This window comes from Pelodiscus sinensis, chromosome 10, assembly GCF_052426305.1.
Source record: "Pelodiscus sinensis isolate ZL-2025 chromosome 10, ASM5242630v1, whole genome shotgun sequence".
Lineage (NCBI taxonomy): Eukaryota > Metazoa > Chordata > Testudines > Trionychidae > Pelodiscus > Pelodiscus sinensis.
This window is the reverse complement of record NC_143061.1, coordinates 35,609,521-35,630,849: the sequence shown is the minus strand read 5'-3', so window position 1 is coordinate 35,630,849 and position 21,329 is coordinate 35,609,521. Positions and strand designations below refer to the sequence as shown.

The window sequence follows — 21,329 nt, the reverse complement described above, 5'->3', positions numbered from 1 at the left end:
CAGCAGCCTGGGAATGGGTGGAGGTCGGGAGCGGTTGCTGCAAAGCAGCCTCTGAACATGGGGGGAGGTCCAAGCTCCCTGCGAACAGAGGCTGCTCTGTATCACATGGAGTAGCCTCTGTCCACAGTGAGCCTGGACCCACTGCAGGCAGGGGCTGCTTCGTGACAGCGGCCCTTTTCTGCAGGCGGTCTGAGCTCCCCGCAGACAGAGGATGCTCCATGTCCCCATGGACGGGGCTGCTGCCATCCTGCACTGATAGAGAGGCAGCAGTGTGGGGTGGCAAGGGGCTCCCTGGGAATGGGTCCAGAGCATACTGGTTACCAGCCCCGCCCCAGGGACTGTAGAATAGTCATGTAACTAATAATATTTTATGCAGTTACACATCTATTCAATTACAAGCTATCTAACATCTCTATTGAGAACTAAGAACCACTCAGTACCTATCTTTTTTCCAAATATTACTATTATTATTTATTATATTTATTTGAATTGTGGAACACCTACAAGGGGAGCAATGCTAGGTAAGACATTGACATTTTCATGACCCCTTTGGTTGCATTCTTTGAAGTGCTTCCAGTTCCACACAGAGGGCGAGTTAGCCAGGCAGGATTGCAGAATCTCAATGTGTGGATTTCAGTTAATTAGGAATTCGAAAAAGGAGGAGTATCTACTGGAAGGTTGGATTTCACCTAAACCAAAACAGAACTTAATTGCTGGCATGTAAGTTTTAGAACTTTTTTTGAGCTCAGTGTCAAAGGAAAGCTGATGGGTGTGGAAAAAAGTATGCAGTTCAGACAGAGAAATGGGTTAAGAAAGGATTTATTAAAGGATATACTCTGTATCCTAGTAAAGAAGAAAGAATGGAAGTTTATATGGTACAGGTGGGAGTACAGAGAAACAGTCAAATGAGAATGAGTCCCATTCAGCTACATCTCATGAACGAACTATTGACACATTTCATAAGTGCTTGTATAAAAAGGCTAAAAGTCTACAAGGAGTAACGGTAGTTTGAATTAGAGATCCTAATTCGAACTACCTACTCCCTGCCGCGTGTAGCCGTGGGCACGGAGTTCCGACTAAGGGACATTTAAAAATGGCGGCGCCTGGGAAGATGCAAATGAAGCCCGGGATATTTAAATCCCGGGCTTCATTTGCAACTTCGAATGCCTACATTAGCCTCCTTAGTTCGAACTAGGGGGCTAATGTAGACATACCCATAGAACCCTGATGGGCCACAGATTGCCCACCGCTGCTCCAGAGGCAATCTGAGCAATTAGAAGATGGTAAACCTAACTTCAGTGCCAGGCAAATTAGTTGAATCTATAGTAAAGAACAGAATTATCAGACTCAAAGAGGAACATGTTATATTAAGGAAGAGTTAATATATCTTTTGGAAAGATAAATAATGTCTCAATCCATTAGAATTCTTTGAGAGTGTCAGCAAGCTTGTAAACAAGGCTGATCCAGTGGATATAGTGCACTTAAACTTTCAGAAAGTGTGCACAACATCCAACAACAAAGGCTCCTCAGAAAAAAATGGAATAACGGAATAAGAGGAAAGGTCCTCAAATGGGTCAGTAAATGGTTAAAATATAGGAATCAAAGGGTAGGAATAAATGTCTAGTATTCACAGTGGAGGGAAGTAAATAGTGAGGTCCCCCAAGGACCATCTCATTGCCAGGGATTGTTGTGAAAGTCAAAGGTATAACTGGGCTCAAGCAAAGAATTATACAAGTTCATGGACAATAGGATCATCAGTGGCTATTAGCCAAGATATTCATGGATGCAACCCCAAACTCTAGGTGTTCCTAAAACTCTCTCTGCCAAAATCTGGGAGTGGCAGACAGAATGAATCACTCAATAATTGCCCTGTTCTGTATATTACTTCTGAAGCATCTGGCATTGGCCCTTGTCAGATGATTGGATACTGGACTAAATGGACCATTGGTCTGACCCAGAGTGGCCATTCTTAAGATAGCTTTGCACTGTTTTCAAGTAGGTATGTGAACAGGTGACTGGTTAGCTGCTGGCAGCGACAGCCCCACACAAGCCTATGAGTGGGGAGCCCCATGGGCTGGAGCTTAGTCAGTTAACATTAGGTTAACTTAACATTTAACTGGCTTAGCCAGTTAACTGATTAATTGGGATTTTGCATCCCTAGTTTCTAGAGAGAGGCAGGATTATTTGCCTCCTAAACCAGGTTTTAAATAACATTAATGATAAAAAACAGGTCTGGCCAAAGAAGCTTTATTTATATTAGGACTCCTTCTGGAACTGATAGTAGCATGGGTCGGGTAATTTTTGTAAAATTCCCTAGTATAGACAAAGGTATATCTTTTATCTCTTAGGGTATGTCTACACTGCGCGACTATTTTGGGATATTAGAAGTATCCTGAAATAGCTATCCCATGTCTTAACAGCCACCCATTATTTTGAAATATTTTTCAAAATAACAGGCATGCTATTTTGGCATCCCTGTAACCCTCGTTCCACATAGCACAAACTGCGTATCTAATTTTGAGTATAGGCTGCTGTGTAGACACACCCTTAGTTATCCTTCAAAACTGTGCTCTGGAATGGGGCATTGATTCATGCTTTCTCTCCCATGCACCCCACAGCTTGCATGTTGTGCAGTTCTTGCATGTTCTATCGGTAAGTAGGATCGATTTGTTTAGCATTGATTACAAACTGTGATAGAGTTACCAACAAATGATCTGGTAGCACTTTATAGATTAACAAAACATGTAGATGGTATCATGAGCTTTCATGGGCACAGCCCACTTTTTCAGATGACTGGAGTTTTGAGTTTAGGATGTGCAGACCCAAGATAAATAGGAGAAACGGAGGGGGGGGGGGGGGGGGCGGACCTAGAGGGAATCAGTAAGTATCTGAAGATTGGGTAGTTAAAACGAAGCAGATAAGAATCAAAGTCAATTGATAGTATCCTAGTATCCTTCCTGACTATCAATTGACTTTGATTCTTATCTGCTTCGTTTTAACTACCCAATCTTCAGATACTTACTGATTCCCTCTAGCTCCCTGTCTCCCACCCCCCCTTCTTTTTTTCCTCCTTGCCCCCTCCCCCCACCCGCTTCTCTCCTATTTATTTTGGATTTGCACATCCTAAACTCAAAGCTCCAGTCATCTGAAGAAGTGGGCTGTGCCCACGAAAGCTCATGATTCCATATACATGTTTTGTTAGTCTATAAGGTGCTACGAGACCATTTGTTGTTTTTTTCTGTACAGGCTAACTCATCTACCCCCTGAAGCTTATGATAGAATTAACATCTATTGGCATGGTGGGTGGCAACAAAGTATATAATAGTCACAGTAAAGGAACATAATTGAAAATACAAAAATTTAGAAGTTCCAAGAATAACATTTTATTGTTGTATTGATGATAATAGGCTAAGAATAAAAAAGTAGGATTTTAAAAGGTTCAGGACCTTCAGGGAACTTATTCCAGATGGTGGAGATAGTATGGCAAGACGCAGAGCAAGGACAAACAGTAATCTCATGCTTAAGTCCTTTTGGGAAATGGCTTGATGACTAGGAAATGCGGATGGTAACACTGGGAATGTAACCAGAGAATTATCTACTCAACATAGAATTGCTTCATGTTGGTAAAATGTTTAACCACTTAGCCATAAACATAATGCATAGTAAGTACTTATGGAACAACTTTGATGTTTCCTATATTATTTCCCTGTATAACTACATGCTAGGTTCAGAACTGTTAAGTTGAACAGATAGCTAGTGTGTGTAACCAAGTACTGTATTCTTATTACTGTTGCTCTTCTCTGTCCGCCTCACTGTCTATTGTTTGATACCAATCTGTGGTGTATTAAATTATACCCAATCCTGCAATAATTTCTGACTGCAGTATTGTTAACTTTTGTAATTTTATTGCAATGTTGATCTGTTTTCTTTAAATTCCAGCTCTCGTAGTCATGTGATACATGAGCCTTTCAGCTTGCTTTTTTAAATCTAAGTAATTTTCTGCTTCTCTTGTTTGGTGAAGAAAATTTGACTTATGATAAAACAATAGGAGTGGGCATCACTGGTAACCTGTTGTGAATCACTTATGGTCTACGTGTTCTTGAAAAGTAGGGAGGAATCAGTGAAAATTGCTTAGCATTTCTTAAAATCTCAGTCTACAGATATATGCATGTATGGACTGAGCCGTCAATCAATGAATCTCATCTTCTATGACTCCATTGGTGAGTGACTGAACCAATCCTCGTATCAGCAAATGTGATTACAGATGTCACATAAAAATCCACCATCTGTGGGTGTTGTAATTCTTTTCAGATCTTGCACTTTTCTTGTAATTTCTGGATATGTTGATTCTCAAAGTGTTTGAGAACCTGTTACAATAGTTTGCCAACAAAATAGACTAATAGCATCATAGAACTGGAAGGGACTTCAAGAGGTCATCAAGTCTAGTTTCTTGCCCTCACAGCAGGACCAAGCACTGTCTAGATCATTCCTCATAGATGTCTATCCAACCTGCTCTTAAATATCTCCAGTGATGGAGATTCCACAGCCTCCCTACGGAATTTATTCCAGTGTTTAACCACCCTGACAGTTAAGAAGTTTTTCCTGATGTCCAGCCTAAATCTCCCTTGCTGCAATTTAAGCCCATTGCGTCTTGTCCTATAATTAAAGGCCAAGGAGAGCAATTTTTCTCCCTCTTCCTTGTAACAACCTTTTAGATATGTGAAAACTGCTGTCATGTCACCATGTCCCCACTCAGTCTTCTCTTTCCTAAACTAAACAAGCCCAATTCTTTCAGTCTTCCCTCATAGGTCATGTGTTCTAGACCAGGGGTTCCCAAACTTTTTGACATGGGGACCAGTAAATCCATTCACAAACTTTTGGAGGACTTGCAATGTTCATTTGCATATTTGCATATTCATTAATCAAATTATGAATAATCAAATAAGTTGTTTCTGGTCCTCCCAAAACCCCCAGTGCCGTGATATGGTCACCCACAATATTCTTGCCTGCAAGTTAAGGAATATGGATTGGATAAATGGACTGTAAGACAGACAGAAAGCTGGTTAGACCAGGGTTTTCCAAACTTTTTACTTTAGTTGGAACCCTTTTTTTTCAGTACTGTTTTTTGCAGCCCAAAAATATGAACACATAAAAAACAAACTGAGAAAATACCAGACATATAACATGTCTGGTATTTTCTCATTAGGTAAGTTTTATTATTACTAGATGTATCAGTTTGTAGTTTCGAACTGCCTGGCTGCTAAATGTGCTCAGGCTGCATGAGTGTGTCTACCAGCCAGACAGTTCGCAACTACTCGAGGGGATGTGCGTGGCGGGGAACAATAGAATCCCTGGGCTGGACTAACTCGTGCTTTGCGAGGGGGAGGGGGAAGAGGGACAGCACCCTGAGATCTGCATATGTCTGGGTCAGTCCCTCTCCCCTCCCCTGCTGCACCTCTGGCCAGCCCCACTTCCCCCAACCTCCTCCCAGACAGCCAGTTCTCCCCCGCTTCTCCTCCCAATCTCCCTTGGCCAGCCCCACTGCCCACGTCCAGCCCTGCTTCCGGCGGCCGCTTCTCCACCTGCCCCCCTCGCCCCCGCCCAATCTTCCCCGGCCAGCTCCCTACCCCCGACTTCGTGCCCCCCAGCAGCCCTGCTTCCACCAGGGACAATGGATATACAGAATAGCTGGAATCATAGAATCATAGAGCTGGAAGAGACCTCAGGAAGTCATCAAGTCCAGCCCCCTGCCCAAGGCAGGACCAATCCCAACTAAATCAACCCAGCCAGGGCTTTGTTAAACCAAGACTTAAAGATCTCTAGGAATGGAGAGTCCACCACCTCCCTAGGTAACCCATTCCAGTGCTTGAAAGATCTTGTGTAGGAATCAAACTGCAAATAATAGAATGCCAAGTATTTAATTTTGAAGGATTCTTAGTGCCTGACTAGAAGGGAAAGGAAGATGGGGGGGACTGTATGGGGACTGTACCCTGTCTGTGGAGGAAACAAGGGGAAGGATTTGAAAAGGACAAAACTACTTATGCGGGATGATCTCAAATAGAAAATGGGTAAGATTATGGAAAATTTACTTAGAAATCTTCTAAAAATTAGGTTAAATAAAATTATCAGTTTTATTTAGAACTGTTTATTAACTGTGCAAATAATTTACTAATTATTTTGGATGTGTTTGCTTTTAACATTTCTTGGATTTTACCCAAAATTTCTGAAGAAAAGGATAACCAAGTGATGTGATGGAGGCCAAGAAGAGAGTAGGAAATTTGTGTGTGTGTGGGAGAAGCAGCAAAGCAAGTTATTATAGCAGACAGGAAATGAGTCAGAAAAAGGCAGTGATTCAAGTGGAGATCTTGTAGGGTGTGGACATTAGATATGATTAGAGATAAGATTTTGCAAAATGAAACTGCAGAAACAGTTTCTGCCATTGTTCCCAATCTGGAGCAGATCTTCAGATGATGTAAATCAGCATAGTTCCATTGATTTCACTCTGGGTACACTGATTTACAAGAGCTGTGGAATTGGACCACTCTTGTAAAAGAAAGATTTTGTAAAATTGTTGATGTTTTAAAAAATGTTGGCTTTTTACCCTATAAAGTCATTAAGTTACCAGGATAACATTTGTTACTATTTGCCAAATTCAAGATCATATAAAGAAATCTTATTTCTTTGACAGTGTTTTAGTTTAGAAATGTGAGTTAGCATTAGAGTTGTTTAGAAAATAGGACTGTTTTGTGTGGAATACTTCAAATATTCAGAAATTAAAATACTGAACATTTTTTACTGACAACCAACATATTTTAGTTCAAAAATGCTCCTATGGTGCCTCATGAGAATTGTAATTTGGAGGTCTATACTCCTGTTCTCTATAGATTGGGTTCCCTGTTTGGAATATATCTCCCGCCATGGACAATGGTCTTCTCTCTTGGATAACGTAGTACAACATGTGAGTCTATGACCATGCTGCATCATTGGAGTTGACTGTAGCCCATAAACGAACATGGAAACATGAGGCAACACAACTGGAACTCTTATAAGGGTATGTCTATACTTGCAGCCTAATTCGAACTAGGGCTGCAAATGTAGGTATTCGGAATTGCAAATCAAGCCCGGGATTTAAATATCCTGCACTTGATTTGCATCTTCCCGGCCGGGCACCATTTTTTTTTTTTTTTTTTTTTTGAAATTTACAAGCCCAAAGTAACTGCCTGCGATTACACGTGGCAGTGAAACGGGCATTCAAAATAAAGCCCTATTTTGAACTACGTGTTAAACCTCATTGCAGGAGGAATAACAGGTAGTTCAAACTAAGGCTTTATTTCGAACACCCGTTTCACTGCCGCATGTAGATGGGGGCAGTTACTTTGGGCTTGTAAATTTCAAAAATGGCGCCCAGCCAGGAAGGTGCACATCAAGCGTGGGATATTTAAATCCCGGGCTTGATTTGCAATTCCGAATGCCTACATTTTCAGCACTATTTCAAATTGGGCTGCAAGTGTAGACATACTCTAAGATACTGTAGCAGCATGTCCAAATAAAATATTTTTGGTTTGGGAAAAAAATTAAGATTAAAAATCCAAATATTTTGCAGAAAGTAGACACTTCATAAAAGCTTTGTGGAGTCAAAAACCCAGTTTCAGTTGAAAAACATTTTTGACTGAATTTTTCAGACCAGTTCTACAAAGTACTATATTTCTGCGAATAAATACAAATTAAATCTGTATTTAATCATGGGACTATATCACAGTGTATTTGTACCTAAAATACTGTTTTATTTTTCAGTTTTCATGAAGTCTTGTCAAGGGACAGCAACCTTCTATCTAGTTTGACTTTGTTCACTCTTAAACCAGTTCTAGTATATGATTAATGATACTGGCACTTAAATTACATGGCTTAATCTCTTATTTTTACCTAAGAATGTCTTGCATGGACTATATATAACTGTAATGAAGATGGATAACTGCAAACATATCTACAGTGAGATAATTTTGTCTGCCATGCACATAATTGTCAGGTCATGGAAATGTAAAGCCTGTAACTAATATAGTACACACCTATCATTGGAAAACAATCTTATCTTCATTAAATAATACTTTCCAGCTGTACCTGGCTCCTTTACAGACTTGTTTGGACAAAAAAAATATCACTGCTTGTCCTTTATGAATCTCTAATTTTTTATTAATTGCATTTGCTTCTTAGCTTATTTAGGATGGTAAGTAACCTATGAATATCTTTTTTACTCTGTTGTATATCTGCAGAATTCTCCATCATAATTCTCCTTTTTTTTCTTACCTATCAAAAGTGTATATAAACTTTCCTTTCTCTCCTGTAGAGTTACTTTTATTATTATACTGGAAGACTTACCCAGTGTGGCAAGGGGACTAGGGATGTAGGAGGGGTAGGAGTCAGGGCAGGGTGTGGGGGAGGACTCAGACGAGGGCATGGGGGACTCAGAACAGGGGGGACGGCCAGTGGCTCCTCCCCAAGACTGCAGTGCTTGCTGCTTCCTTGTGGTCATTCTGGAGTATAACTGTCCCCAGTTGTTGCTCCCCCCCTGTGGTCATTCATAAGTATGGGTGTCCCCACTATCACACTCCTCCTTTTCCATTTGATGAGAAACAATCACATTACATTGTCTTAGCACAACCAACCCCTGCCCTTGCTTATGATATGAGGAAGCTGCCTAACAAATTTGATGGTCCTAACTCTGACCTTTTAGTAGGAGTTCTTGAACAAATGGATTCACAGACAAATGGATGAACACACTGATGCACAAATTCTCTCAAATACAGAGTAGATTAATTTGTTTTCTGTTGTTTTTTAATTGTTTATAGCACATTTTCTTTTTTATTCTTCCGTATAATTGTCCTACGAAGTTGTAATAAAAATGCACCATCTCTAGTCACTGACTTTACTTACCCATCCATATCATGATAATTATATTTTACTCCTCTTCACAAAAAGAATATCCTGAGTGAGTATAATTTTTGTGAAACTGGTGTACAGCTATATGTAAAAATGTTAAAAAGGAAGAAAGGAGTCTGAGCAAAGGAAGGAGTGGGAAGATATAGTAAGCAGAGCCAAAAGACAAAGGTTATGTCTACACACGTGGAATATTCTCCACCTTAACTTAGAATTATTTTTTAAACCAATATAAACTGTTGCATGTCACTCTATGGACACATTTTCATTTAAGAGTTTGTCTAACTTGAAAATAAACATGAATTAGGGTAGGATGTGAATTTAAAATACAATAGCTTTTCCTCTTTAACTCCAGTCATAGACACTCTTATTCCAAAACAAGAGAGCCTTCCTCATGTCTACCTTACCCAGGGCAGGTCTATACCAAGAAATTTTGTCGATGTGGCTATGTCAGTTACAGATGTAAAAAAAAATGCACACATCTCAGCCAACATAGTTGTGCTGGCAAAATTCCTAGCATATATGCAGAAGTGCAAATAAAACAGTATGTCTGTCAGTAAGTATAATTTAGTGTTCAGGGAGGTGGTTTTACTTTACCAGCAGAAAAACTTTCTGTTGGCATGCAGTTTCTACACTAGGAGGCTCTGCCTGTACAGCTATACTAGTGGTACAGATTAATCTCTCTGGTCCAATGTGGCTGGACCAGAGAGCCTTGGCTTGGGGCAGCAGAGTTCCAGTGCCTCTGGGCTAGCTGCAGAGCCCCAGCAGTCCAGGGAAGCCCATAGAGCTCAGAAGCCCCTGCGCTGGCCATTGAGTTCCGTGTGCTCCCACAGCTATGGAGTTCCATGTGCCTCGCTGGCCATGGAGCTGAGAGCTGGTGGCCCAGGGAAGAGGAGCCTGGCAATCTGCTGACAGACTTTGGGAGGAGAGCCTGGAGTCTGTCAGCAGAGGGGTTGATCTTCCCTGGTCTAGCAAACTCCATCCTGTAGTATAGCTGTATCAGAAAAGCACATGTAAAGTAAACTAGCCCCCACTTTCAACGAGGGTTAGGCTAAACAGGAAGAAGGCAGTCTTCTGGAATAGAATGACTACACATGGAGTTAATCAGGACTAATTCCAGCTGTAGACAAGTTTTTGGGGTTACACGCTGGCTGTGTCTATGCTGCACCCCTTTTCCGGAAAAGGGATGCAGATGAGACAAGTCGGAATTGCAAATGAAGCGGGGGATTTAAATATCCCCCGCTTCATTTGTATAAACATGGCTGCTTTTTTTCGGCTTGGGGCTTTGCTGGAGAAAAGCACCAGTCTAGACGGGATCTTTCGGAAAATAAACCCTTTTCCAAAAGATCCCTTATTCCTCTTAAAATCAGGAATAAGGGATCTTCCGGAAAAGGCTTTATTTTCCAAAAGATCCCGTCTAGACTGGCGCTTTTCTCCGGCAAAGCCCCGAGCCGGAAAAAAGCGGCAGCCATGTTGATACAAATGAAGCGGGGGATATTTAAATCCCCCGCTTCATTTGCAATTCCAACTTGTCTCATCTGCATCCCTTTTCCGGAAAAGGGGTGCAGTGTAGAGACAGCCAAGAAGTTTGTAACAGTTTAGCTTAAGATGTAATTTTAAACCATTGTGCTTAAACGGATACAAAATGCTATGTGGATATTCTTACTACAGTTTAAATCAAGCTTATTTGGGTTTAATTTACATCAATTTGGAATAAGATTAACTGAAATAAGGCACTCTTAAAAGATTAGCTGAACAAGTAAGATGTAGTAATTGGGGGGGAAAGGAGTCTCATCATTGGTAGGATGGCCAGATGCCCAGTTTTCAATCAGAAAGTCCAGTAGGAAAGGGGACCTGACAATGTTCAGTCAGATCTACGCACTGGATATGCAAAGTCTTGTTATTGAGGCTGGAGGCAGCAGAAAGGTGCAGGTCATCACCCACATCAGCCCCAGTTCATCCAAGACTGCCTTCTTCCATCATCAGGCGGCTGAGCCACATCTCCACAAGCAAGACCCTCCCAACCTAGGCAGAGGAGTGAGGGGAATAGCAGTGAGCAACAAGGGAAGTGGAAGAGAAGCAGAGTTGGGGAGGTTCTGGCTCTCCTGCTGGAATGTCCAGTTTTTAAATATTGCAAAGTTGGCAACCCAAGTCATAGGAATAACAAGTACGTTGTACAATACCTAAAGTCATATGTAGAGGGAGGCTAAGTGACTAAAAATTATCAGAAACCTAGAAGATTTCAGTAAGTGTAAATATCTGAAGTTATAATTAATATAATGAAATGATAGTAAACAATGGAGGGAAAGGAGTGGAGGCAAATGGAAACTTCAAGCAAAAAAAGAACAATAGGGAGCACCAGAGAAGCAAGTATTCACTTGTGACAGAGAACACAATTTATGTGTTACACTTCTACATTTCTCAAATGGGAGTAGGTAACGGATAATTAAGTGATAGATATCAGCAATATAGAAACTAAATACTACAGCTGAGATGTGGGGGTGCAAACTGTACTGACAATAACAATGAATCTAAAATCTACAAGTAATTAGTACATTATCAATTCAGTGAAAAACAAAATGGAGAAAACAAAACTAGGCCATCAGGATGATGCACAATGTTATGGATCCCTTAGTATTCCAGTCACAGCTGTCAGATGGAATTAGAGGGGTTTAAGTTGACAGTAAAAAATAACAGTAGAATACCAAGTACATATTACAAAAGTAAAGAAAAATACATTATTAAATTGCACGGACTACTAGTTAAATAAAGCTGAAGAGATTTGAGTGTTGAGGAGGCACAAGCAAGAAGAGGAATGTAGAGGAAGCAATTTTGGTACATATATATATGTGTGTGTGTGTGTGTGTGTGTGTGTGTGTGTGTGTGTGTGTATGTATGTATGTGTATATATATATATATATACACACATACAAACTACAGAGTTATTCAATTCAGGGGTCAAAAGAGACATTCCAAAAGGAATAAAGATAAAAGTATCCCTGACCCAGCACTGTTCCACCTTACAGAGACACAGCCATGATATCCCGGTGCTGACTCTGGTGCCATGATTGGCAGACCGCTGAGGTTCCAGACCGCTGAGGTTCTGAAGGAGTTTCAGAATAAAGTAGAGGACCTTCCCTTTGACAAAGACAAACTTTGCCACAAAAACAGGCAAGGTCCTCCATTCCAGCAAAGACTCCTGTACAACCCTTCACTCACTGGGAATGTACACAGCTCCCCACTGCAGAAGGTGCTATATCCCATACCAGAGGCAGAGAAATTTCTCCTAAACTCTCCACCAACAGAGGGCTTTTTATCAGAGTTGTTCCAGAACAAGGACCCAAAAGAGGCGGGCTCACAACAACTCAGCACTCTTCCACTCAGCACTCTTCCAAACAATAGTTTTGAGTTTTTGGTCAGGGGTCTGCCCAACCTCTCCTACTCGCCAGTGCCTTGCAGCAGTGCAACAACTTTCCATCACCCTTTGCACCCTCTTTACTACCAATGGGCAGCAATCACTAAAGACCAATGGATCCTCGAGATCATAAGATGTGGATACACCATTCCTCTCATCTCCCTCTCCCAACCTCCGTACCCTCCCCGTCCCTTTTCAGGGAACCCTCTCATTAAAAGCTCCTAAAACAAGAAGTAGACCATCTGCTACACACATAGGAGCCATATAGAGAGTGCCCGAGCAATACTGGGGCAGGGTATTTTATTCCAATCACTTCCTCACAGAGAATGGGTGGTTGGAGACCTAGCCTAGACCTTCTCAAGCTAAATAAATTCCTCTGCAAACAACAGTTCATGCTTGCATTGATCATTCTAGCACTGGACAAGAGAGATTGGTTTGTATCCCTCAAACTTCAGAATGCTTTCTTCCACATGACCATACATCCATTGCATAGATGCTTCCTTCACTTCAAATAGCCTCTGAACATTTTCAATATCGAGTCCTTCCTTTTAGACTATCGTCTGCTCCTTTTCAAAGACCTTTTCAGTTGTTGCAGCCTAGCTACAACACCAGCGAATTATGAATATTTTCATAACTGTACAATTGCCTTATAAGAGGCCCTTCCCGCAAAATCACATGAAACATAATATTCACCAAGAGTCTCTTCGAGTCCCTTGGACTCATTATAAATGAACAAAAATCTACCATGCCCAACTCCGGTTCTGGAATTCACAGGGGCTCATCTGGACTCTGCTATGGCACAGGCCTATCTGCCAGACTAGCACTTCCAGGCCATACAAAATCTCATTTTCATTATCACGTCCAGCCCTACCATACCAGTACTCACCGGTCTACAACTTATGGGTCACATGGCCACTATGACATACATTATCAGACGTGTGTCTGCATTTTCAGTGCCTCTGGCATTAGCTTTCCTTCATATACACCACCTCCAAGCACCATGTCAGCAAGCAGGTTTCTCCTCCTCCAGATGTGCTTGCTTTGCTATGTTGATGGACCAACCCCAACAACCTCCTCACGGAGGTCCCATTCCACCAGACACAGTTCTCCATCCAGATTATCACCCAATGCCTCTGTTTTTGGTTGCCACATCATCAGCATCAATTTGCTTAGGGCAGATGGTCTTCCCATGAATCCCATCTCCATGTCTATCTCTTGGAGCTTTGGGCTGTGCACAATGCATGCAAGCACTTTTTCTTGGACATTCATGGCTGTACGGTTCACATCCTTACCAACAGTGTTACCATGATGTTCTACATCAACTGTCAAGAGGGAGCTCACTCCCGCTCCCTTTGTGTGGAGGCTGTTTGCCTGTGGAACTGGCGCATCCACAACAGCATCGATCTAAGTAGCATCCTATCTGCCTGGAGTCAAGAACACAACCTCATCTACCCTCAGCCAACACTTCACAATAGACCACAAATGGGAACTTCATCTGCAAGTTCCAACAGTCAATCCTTATAGTCTACTACTGTACAATGAGGTGCTGTCTCTTCTGGAAATAGATGGTATAACATGGGTTTCAATGCTAGAATCTTATTGAGTTTCTGGGAACTATAATCCATGCTTTCAGTTCACAAAATAGATTAGGACTTTAAACTTCAGGGTGCACTCTACATCTTGATTTAGTCTTTGCATTATTCAAACTCTAACAGTTAAAGCGGCTTCCCTGGATTCTAGGCGGGCATTAGTTTGCCTCCTTCAAGAAAAACTGTCTACTTCCAGCAGTTAGACACAGCCAGCAGCTCCTCAAAAATGTCCTCAAAAAGACCTGTAGAGTTTACCTTCCTCTGATCCTTTCCCTTATGTTTTTTTTCCCTCTGGAGGGTATGTTCTAGCCTAGCATTAGTAGTTACCACAAGACTCTCGCATTAAAACACTTTTAACTAACATTCTATACAAGATGTTGCTTGGTTATTCTGCATATTTATTTTTATATGATTCTGTTTCTTAGATGTACACAAAAATCTCCAGTTAAATTTAAAACCAGCTAAGAAGCACTTGGTTTTGGCTTGTGGATTATGGTTTGGGAAGTAACATAAATTAGAAATTTGTGTATTCCCAAATGCTGTAAAAAAATTTCTCATGCAAAAACAAATAATATTTCATTGCCTGGTATCAAAGCCATGAAATCCTGTATAGTTCTCAGATATCAGAACCATAAAATCTTTTGTAGTGGGAAATATTTTCACACTGGGATTTTTAAATATTCCCACAACAAAAGATCTCACACATAGGCTATGTCTAGACTATGGAGTTCTTCCGGGATACCGGAGATATCCCAGAAAAACTCCACCGCATCCAGGGAATGCATCTGCTCTTACAACATTTTTTGCGGAAGAGCAGATGCACTCTTTTAGAAGCCCCTGTATTGGGGCTCTTCCAAAAGGGGAGGTTTTCCCAAAATTTGGCCCAGTGTAGACGGGCCAAATTTTGGAAAAGCCTCTTCTGAAAAAACAATCGGAAAAAGGTACGCAAATTGTGCTTTGCAATTTGCGTACCTTTTTCCGATAAAACTCCATAGTCCAGACATAGCCATAAACATCACTAACCCATATCAAAACAAGAGGGACGGTTTGACCGGGTATGGGAGAGGGGTGATTTTGGTGGGGGATTTTTTTTTTTAACGTTTTCGCTGTTGGAATGCTGAAATACAGAACCTGGCCATCAGTTTATTTCCTATAGCTGAAAGAGCAGACAGACGTATAAAATTCCCTGTAAATGGCACCTGTTGTCATTCCTCTTAGAGCAGACTGAGGAACCTGCATGCTAAATCTGCATTCTTTTGGTTCTCTTGGAATGTATACGACAGCAATGTTACCACACATACCTTCCTGGAGCAAAATTGTTTAGCCCAGAATGCAGGGGCTAGCAAATAGCACATCTCAGGAGTGCTCTTCATTAAACCAGGAACTCGGTAATCTCATGTGACTTATCTGACTAATCACAATTAAGCAACACAGACAGAATTTAAATATTCATAACCAGACAATAAAAATGTGAAAATGTATTTGCTGAAAATTTAGAAATATATACAGTTTAAAAATACTCAGAGAAAAAGAGGCTAAATACATGATACCAGTCATTCATTCTGAAGTATACATTCAATTCTACCTGCAGTACAGTTTTTAAAAATATAATCTATCGTAGGTTTGTAGGTTGTAGACCAAGGCTGGGCAAGATGTGGCCCGGGGGCCAGATCCGGCCTGCCTAACACTTTGACCTGGCCCGCAGACTGCATCTGGCCACTTCCTCTTTATATCCTGCTGCCCATGCCACCGAATTTTCAGTCGGTGGCTCAAGGAGCAGGATCCTATTTAAATGGCTCCTGGTTGTGGTGTGACCTTGGTATGGGCTGGAGCCACGAGCCTTTTAAATAACCTCAGCAACCCAGGGCGGCTGCCAGGCAACACAGTAGCCGCAAACCCTTTACTATGTGTTTAATTCAAAGCCTCTGGCCCCAGACAACTCTGTGGGGAGGCTAATCCTCAGCCCTGTTTCTTCTTGGGAATGGAGCCATCCTGTGACCACATAGCAAAATTCATTATGTGGCTCCCCTGCGAAAATTATTGCCCACCCCTGTTGTAGACAAACTATTGGCTAGGAAACAATTTGGGATTATATAATTAGACTGTGCAGAAGAAAGCAGTTATGGTGCAATGGGATAATTTCCTTCCCTCCCCCCTTCGCTTCCCAAACTCTTCAGTTTAGACAGGCATTTCCCATGGGAAAATGCAGTTGTGCACCACCACCCCCACATACCTGGATGTGCTTGAATGGCCATAAGTGACCACTAAGCTGCATTAAGATTCACTGTCTTCATTTTCTTAAGATTTTATATTTTGAAAATTGAATCATAAGTATAATCACTGTTGCTTTTTTAATTAATGGTACTGCAGTACAGCAGTGAGGCACTACTAGATGTGGATTTTAATGTGTTAGGGAGAAGAAATAAGAACTTATCTTTAAAATTACCTGCTTTGTGTACAGATAATCCATTTGTTACTTTAAATTATAATTGCAGTTTGCATGAAGCATTCTTTGTTACACAAGCACAAAGAAATGTCTATACCCAGCTATGTTAAAATGTGGATTCATTTACTGATGAATAAAGCTACAAGTCTGTCACAGAAGTCATGGAATTCATGAATTTCTTGACTTTTCTGGGATCTCCATGACTAGGCCCGCCAACAGGGGATGGAAGCAGAAATGGGGCAATTGCCCCAGGTCTGGCAATTCAAAAGGACCAAGCATCCCAGCTGCACCCTCGGGCCCTTTGAATCTCTTCCTGTGCCCTGTGCGGTGCACTCTGGGTGGCACTGAGGGCTCCCTGGGATAGGCACAGCACACTTAGGGTGGCGCCGAGAGCAGGCTGCGGGAGGCCCCTCTGCTTCTGCCTTGTCCAGGAGCCCAGCAAGTTTGTTGGCCCAACTGTCCATGACTTGTGCAATGAACAGTGCAGCTGATCCAGTTAGGGAAGCTCTTGGGCCAGCTACACTGGCCACTGCTGGAGCACTCTTAATCCACCCTGCTCCAGCTGCAGCAGTGGCCTAGGACTGCCCCACAGCCCCAGCAGCAGCCAGTGTTTCTGGCTGCTGCCCGACCCCTCCAGCAGTTGCAAGTGCCCTGGATTGCACAACACCATCCTCCACTCTGAGCAGTAGTGGAGGGTCTTGAGCCACATGCCACAACCCACATCACATCACTGCCCACCCACCACACCCCCAATACCCTGGAGTATTCCCTGAGAGCATCCACCGTGTAGTCAGGGTATATGGATATATAGTACAGGTCATGGCTGACCTACGAATTTTAGTTTACAGCCTGTGACCTGTCCATGACTTTTCCTAAAAATACTCATGACTTTAAAATGTAGCTGCCACAGAGTGTGGGGGAGTCACCAGGCCCTGTACCCCATCTGCAGTCACATGTGAGACTCAGCCAGCAAGTAGAACAGTAAGTTTATTAGTTCACAGGGACACAGCATAGCTCAGACTTCTTGTTACGGGAACCAGGAGCATTCAGTACAGCCCATCTTGGGAAAGGGGGACCCAGAGCCCCATCTCAGGGCCCTGCCCCAACCCCCCAGGCCAGCTAGGCTCCCTTCTCCCCCAGCCAACGGGAAACTAACTCACATTCACAGCCACTGCTCACAGCCCCCAGGCAGCCCCGCCTCCTGCTTTGTCCTGTTTCCAGGCCCAAGGTGTTATTTGCTGTCACCTGGTCTTCAGGATGTGAGAAACTGACATACTTTCACAGTGAGTCATGCCCAGCCTTCCCCTTCTCATCCAGATAGTGCTGCAGTACCCAGGGAAACTGAGGCACACACACACACACACACACAGAGTCACTCCAGAACAGCAGAGGACAGTAGAATCACATAAAGCACAATAAAACAAACAGTGAATGCAAAACAGAGTGAACACAGTGGACTATAAGGCTACATCTAAACTACCATCCTCTTGCGAAAGAGCAAATGCAAATGGAGCGCTCATTTGCATATGTCACGCTCTCATTTGCATTTCCTCTTCCTTTCCTTTTTGCACAAGAGGTTTTTGTGCAAAAAAGTGCTGTGTAAACAAAAAATGAGGAAGAACGGCTCTTGCGCGAAAGGGATTTTTTGTGCAAAAAGGTGCCATATACACAGCACTTCTTGTGCAAAAGGGAAAGGAGGAGGAAAATGCAAATTAGAGTGTGACATATGCAAATAAGTGCTCCATTTGCATTTGCTCTTCCGTAAGAGGATCATAGCTTAGACGTAGCCCGAGTGGACAAAATCCTCAGTATGTCACAGTAGCCTTACTGGTGAATGTATAAACTTTCTAAAGTTTAGGCAGGTTTTTATAAAAGCCTGATTTAAATCAAGGTTGCTAATAAGAATAAAAGATATTAAATGTATGATTTATTTAATACTAAAGACTTAAATAAAGTAAAAACTCCGGTCATCTGAAGAAGTGGGCTGTGCCCACGAAAGCTCATGATACCATCTACATGTTTTGTTAGTCTATAAAGTGCTACCAGACCATTTGTGGTTTTTTAAATTTATTTAAATAAAGTTATCTGTGAATAGTAGGTAGTTGAGATGGTTCCTTGTGTAATACATACAGGTGATTTGAAAGATGTTTCCCAATGCATATTTATTTCTGGTAGGAAGAATAAATAATACAGATGTTGAGCTCAAAGAAAGTTTTAGCAAGGGATTTCTTTTGCAGATACTAAGTGATCTAGGAACAGGTCCGTTGTCCTTAAGTAGCAGATTAGAAATTAGAAAAAATTCTAGAAGGGTACATCTAGCAGGGCTAATGTTGAATTAAGCTATTCAACTTCATCTATGTCAATTGTGTAGCTTAAGTTGAAATAGCTTAATTTAGCTGTTGGCACTTTCTACACAGCAGGAAGTCAAAGGAAGAACACTCTTCCTTCGACTTCTCATACTCCTCATAAAATGAGCGTTACCATTTGTTGGAGTAAGACGAGGTGGGCAATAATTTTTGATGAAGGGCCACTCCAAGGTTTTGGGAAGTGGTCAAAGGCAGCACTCTTCCATGATATTAATGGAGATACAGGGTCTGGGATGGAGGTTGGGTGCAGAAGGGAGCTTGCGGTAAGGGACTGGGGTTCAGGAGGGTGACTAGAGTCTCGGAGAGAGTTGGGATGAAGCAGGCGGTTGTGACCTAAGGCAGGGGACTGGAGTGCAGGGGTTTGGGATGTGACCTAGGATAGGAGGGGATTGTGATCTGGGACAGGAGATTGGGGTGCCAGGTCTGGGAGGGGATATGAGTGTAAGGGGGACAGAGGGTTTGGGTATGCAGAGAGTTGGGGCAGGAAAGGTCTGGGGTGCCAGAAGCAGGCTGTGGCCAAGAGACTTATATGTCAGCTGCCAAACTAGTCTGCCTGCCTGCGGACAGACAGCGTGCCTGCCTGGCCATGTTCTTCATGAATACCTGAGCCCAGGAGAGAGGGTGTGATTCTTTTACCTGCCTGTTATTCTAATAAGCAGCTCCCATTGGCTGGTTTCTGCCAGAAACCGACCAATGGGAATGTGCTGGGGGCGGGGCGGCTTCTAAAACTTCCCCCTTTCCCTCCCGTTTTAAAAGAGAAACGGAGCCCTGCAACCACGTTTCTGCCTGGGGCTCCCCACTGCCTCCACGGGCTGGATCCGGTGGCTTGGCAGGCCAGATGCAGCCTATGGGCCATATTTTGCCCAGGCCTGGAGTAAGAAGTCCTCCAGCTCGACATTATTTGGAATAAAGACTTGTCGTGTAGATGCACCTTAACGCTGTTATGTAGACATAGCCGAAGGGATCACATTACAGAAATACTGACTTGATTTCTTTGCTGGTCCAAGGCAGTTAGGGTATGTCTACACTACCCCGCTAGTTCGAACTAGCAGGGTAATGTAGGCATACCGCACTTGCAAATGAAGCCCGGGATTTGAATTTCCCGGGCTTCATTTGCATAAGCCGGGCACCGTCATTTTTAAATCCCGGCTGGTTCGAACCCCGTGCTGCGCGGCTACACGCGGCACGAACTAGGTAGTTCGGACTAGGCTTCCTAGTTCGAACTACCGTTACTCCTCGCGGCACGGGGTTCGAACCAGCCGGGATTTAAAAATGGCAGCGCCCGGCTTATGCAAATGAAGCCCGGGAAATTCAAATCCCGGGCTTCATTTGCAAGTGCGGTATGCCTACATTACCCTCCTAGTTCGAATTAGGAGGGTAGTGTAGACATACCCTTAGAGACTTATTTTATTTGGAAGATATATTAGGTCTTTCTTCTGGTGTATATTTGGGGGCAGATTGGATTTATTGGCTAATCCATTCAATTTCTTTGTTTCTCACAGCCACAAATATTTTTTTTAGCAACACTCACTAGAAGAGTTGAAATGCTACTGTACTGAGCTGGTCCTCTTAATAGTTCCCTTCTGCCACCTGTTTCAGATAGCATTTTTTTTTCTAGAGACATCTTAATAAGAATCACCAGTATGCCCAATAAATCAAAAAGTCATTTTATAAACAGACATAATTGCAGATTTATCAAATGAATGAGGCAGGGATCTAGAATCACACTCATATATACAATTAATTTTATTGTGTTAATTTTACTTGTGGCTATTAAATCACCTGGAAAATGAACAAATTATTTTATCAAATGTGAGGGATAATAAATAATTTCATTATAATGCTAGTGATGTCATATAACATGTTTAGATAATCTACTACTAAAATACTTTTGCTGTATCTAAAATAAATGTTGAAGCAAATCTGAGAAACAGTTTAAAGGAGTGTTCAATACCATGATTTTTATTCAGCTATTTTTTGTCGTAATAATTATGTCCTATTATAAAGTGGAATCTTCCATTATTACTTGGAATATAGTTTAATCTTTTATTAACAATAACTTAGTATAATAAATCATTTTTCAGCATTCTTCACTACAATACAGCCAGCTCCAAAACCTTCAAAATAAAAAGACAGAATTAAGAAACTTAGGTATATTTTTAACCTGAAATATATGTACAATTGAGAGCTAGGGCCTTCCTCTCTCTCTCTCTTTCTCTCCACTTCCTCTCGGCTGCTAAGAAAGGGTATGTCTGCACTTCATTCCTCTCTCGACAGGAACGCAAATGCAGACATCCAAAATTGCAAATGAAGCGGGGTTTTATATATCCTATGCTTCATTTGCATAATCGCATTATGGCGCTTTTGCGAAATAGCGCTATTTCGAGAGAAAAAAGAGGTTATTTCGAGATAAAACCCTTCTCTCAAAATAATGCTTACTCCTCAAAAAATTTTGAGGGAAGGGTTTTATCTCAAAATAACCCCGTTTTTTCTCTTGAAATAGTGCTATTTCGCAATAGTGCCATAACGCGATTATGCAAATGAAGCGCGGGATATTTAAATCCCTGATTCATTTGCAA

General features: G+C 42.0%; 1 protein-coding gene across 2 annotated transcripts in view; it reads left to right on the top strand.

The window, feature by feature from the left end:
* The window catches only part of FBXO36 (F-box protein 36), a 56,119-nt gene that overhangs the window by 5,272 nt on the left and 29,518 nt on the right, over positions 1 to 21,329 (top strand). Inside the window, exon 2 of one of the 2 annotated variants that reach the window (XM_025182995.3) lies at positions 4,154 to 4,220. The exons of the other annotated variant lie outside the window; for it this stretch is intronic. Within the exon in view, the coding sequence (XP_025038780.2) occupies positions 4,209 to 4,220 (12 nt within the window). The 5' untranslated portion in view covers positions 4,154 to 4,208. The remainder of the gene's footprint in view (positions 1 to 4,153; positions 4,221 to 21,329) is intronic. 2 annotated transcript variants of the gene reach the window in all.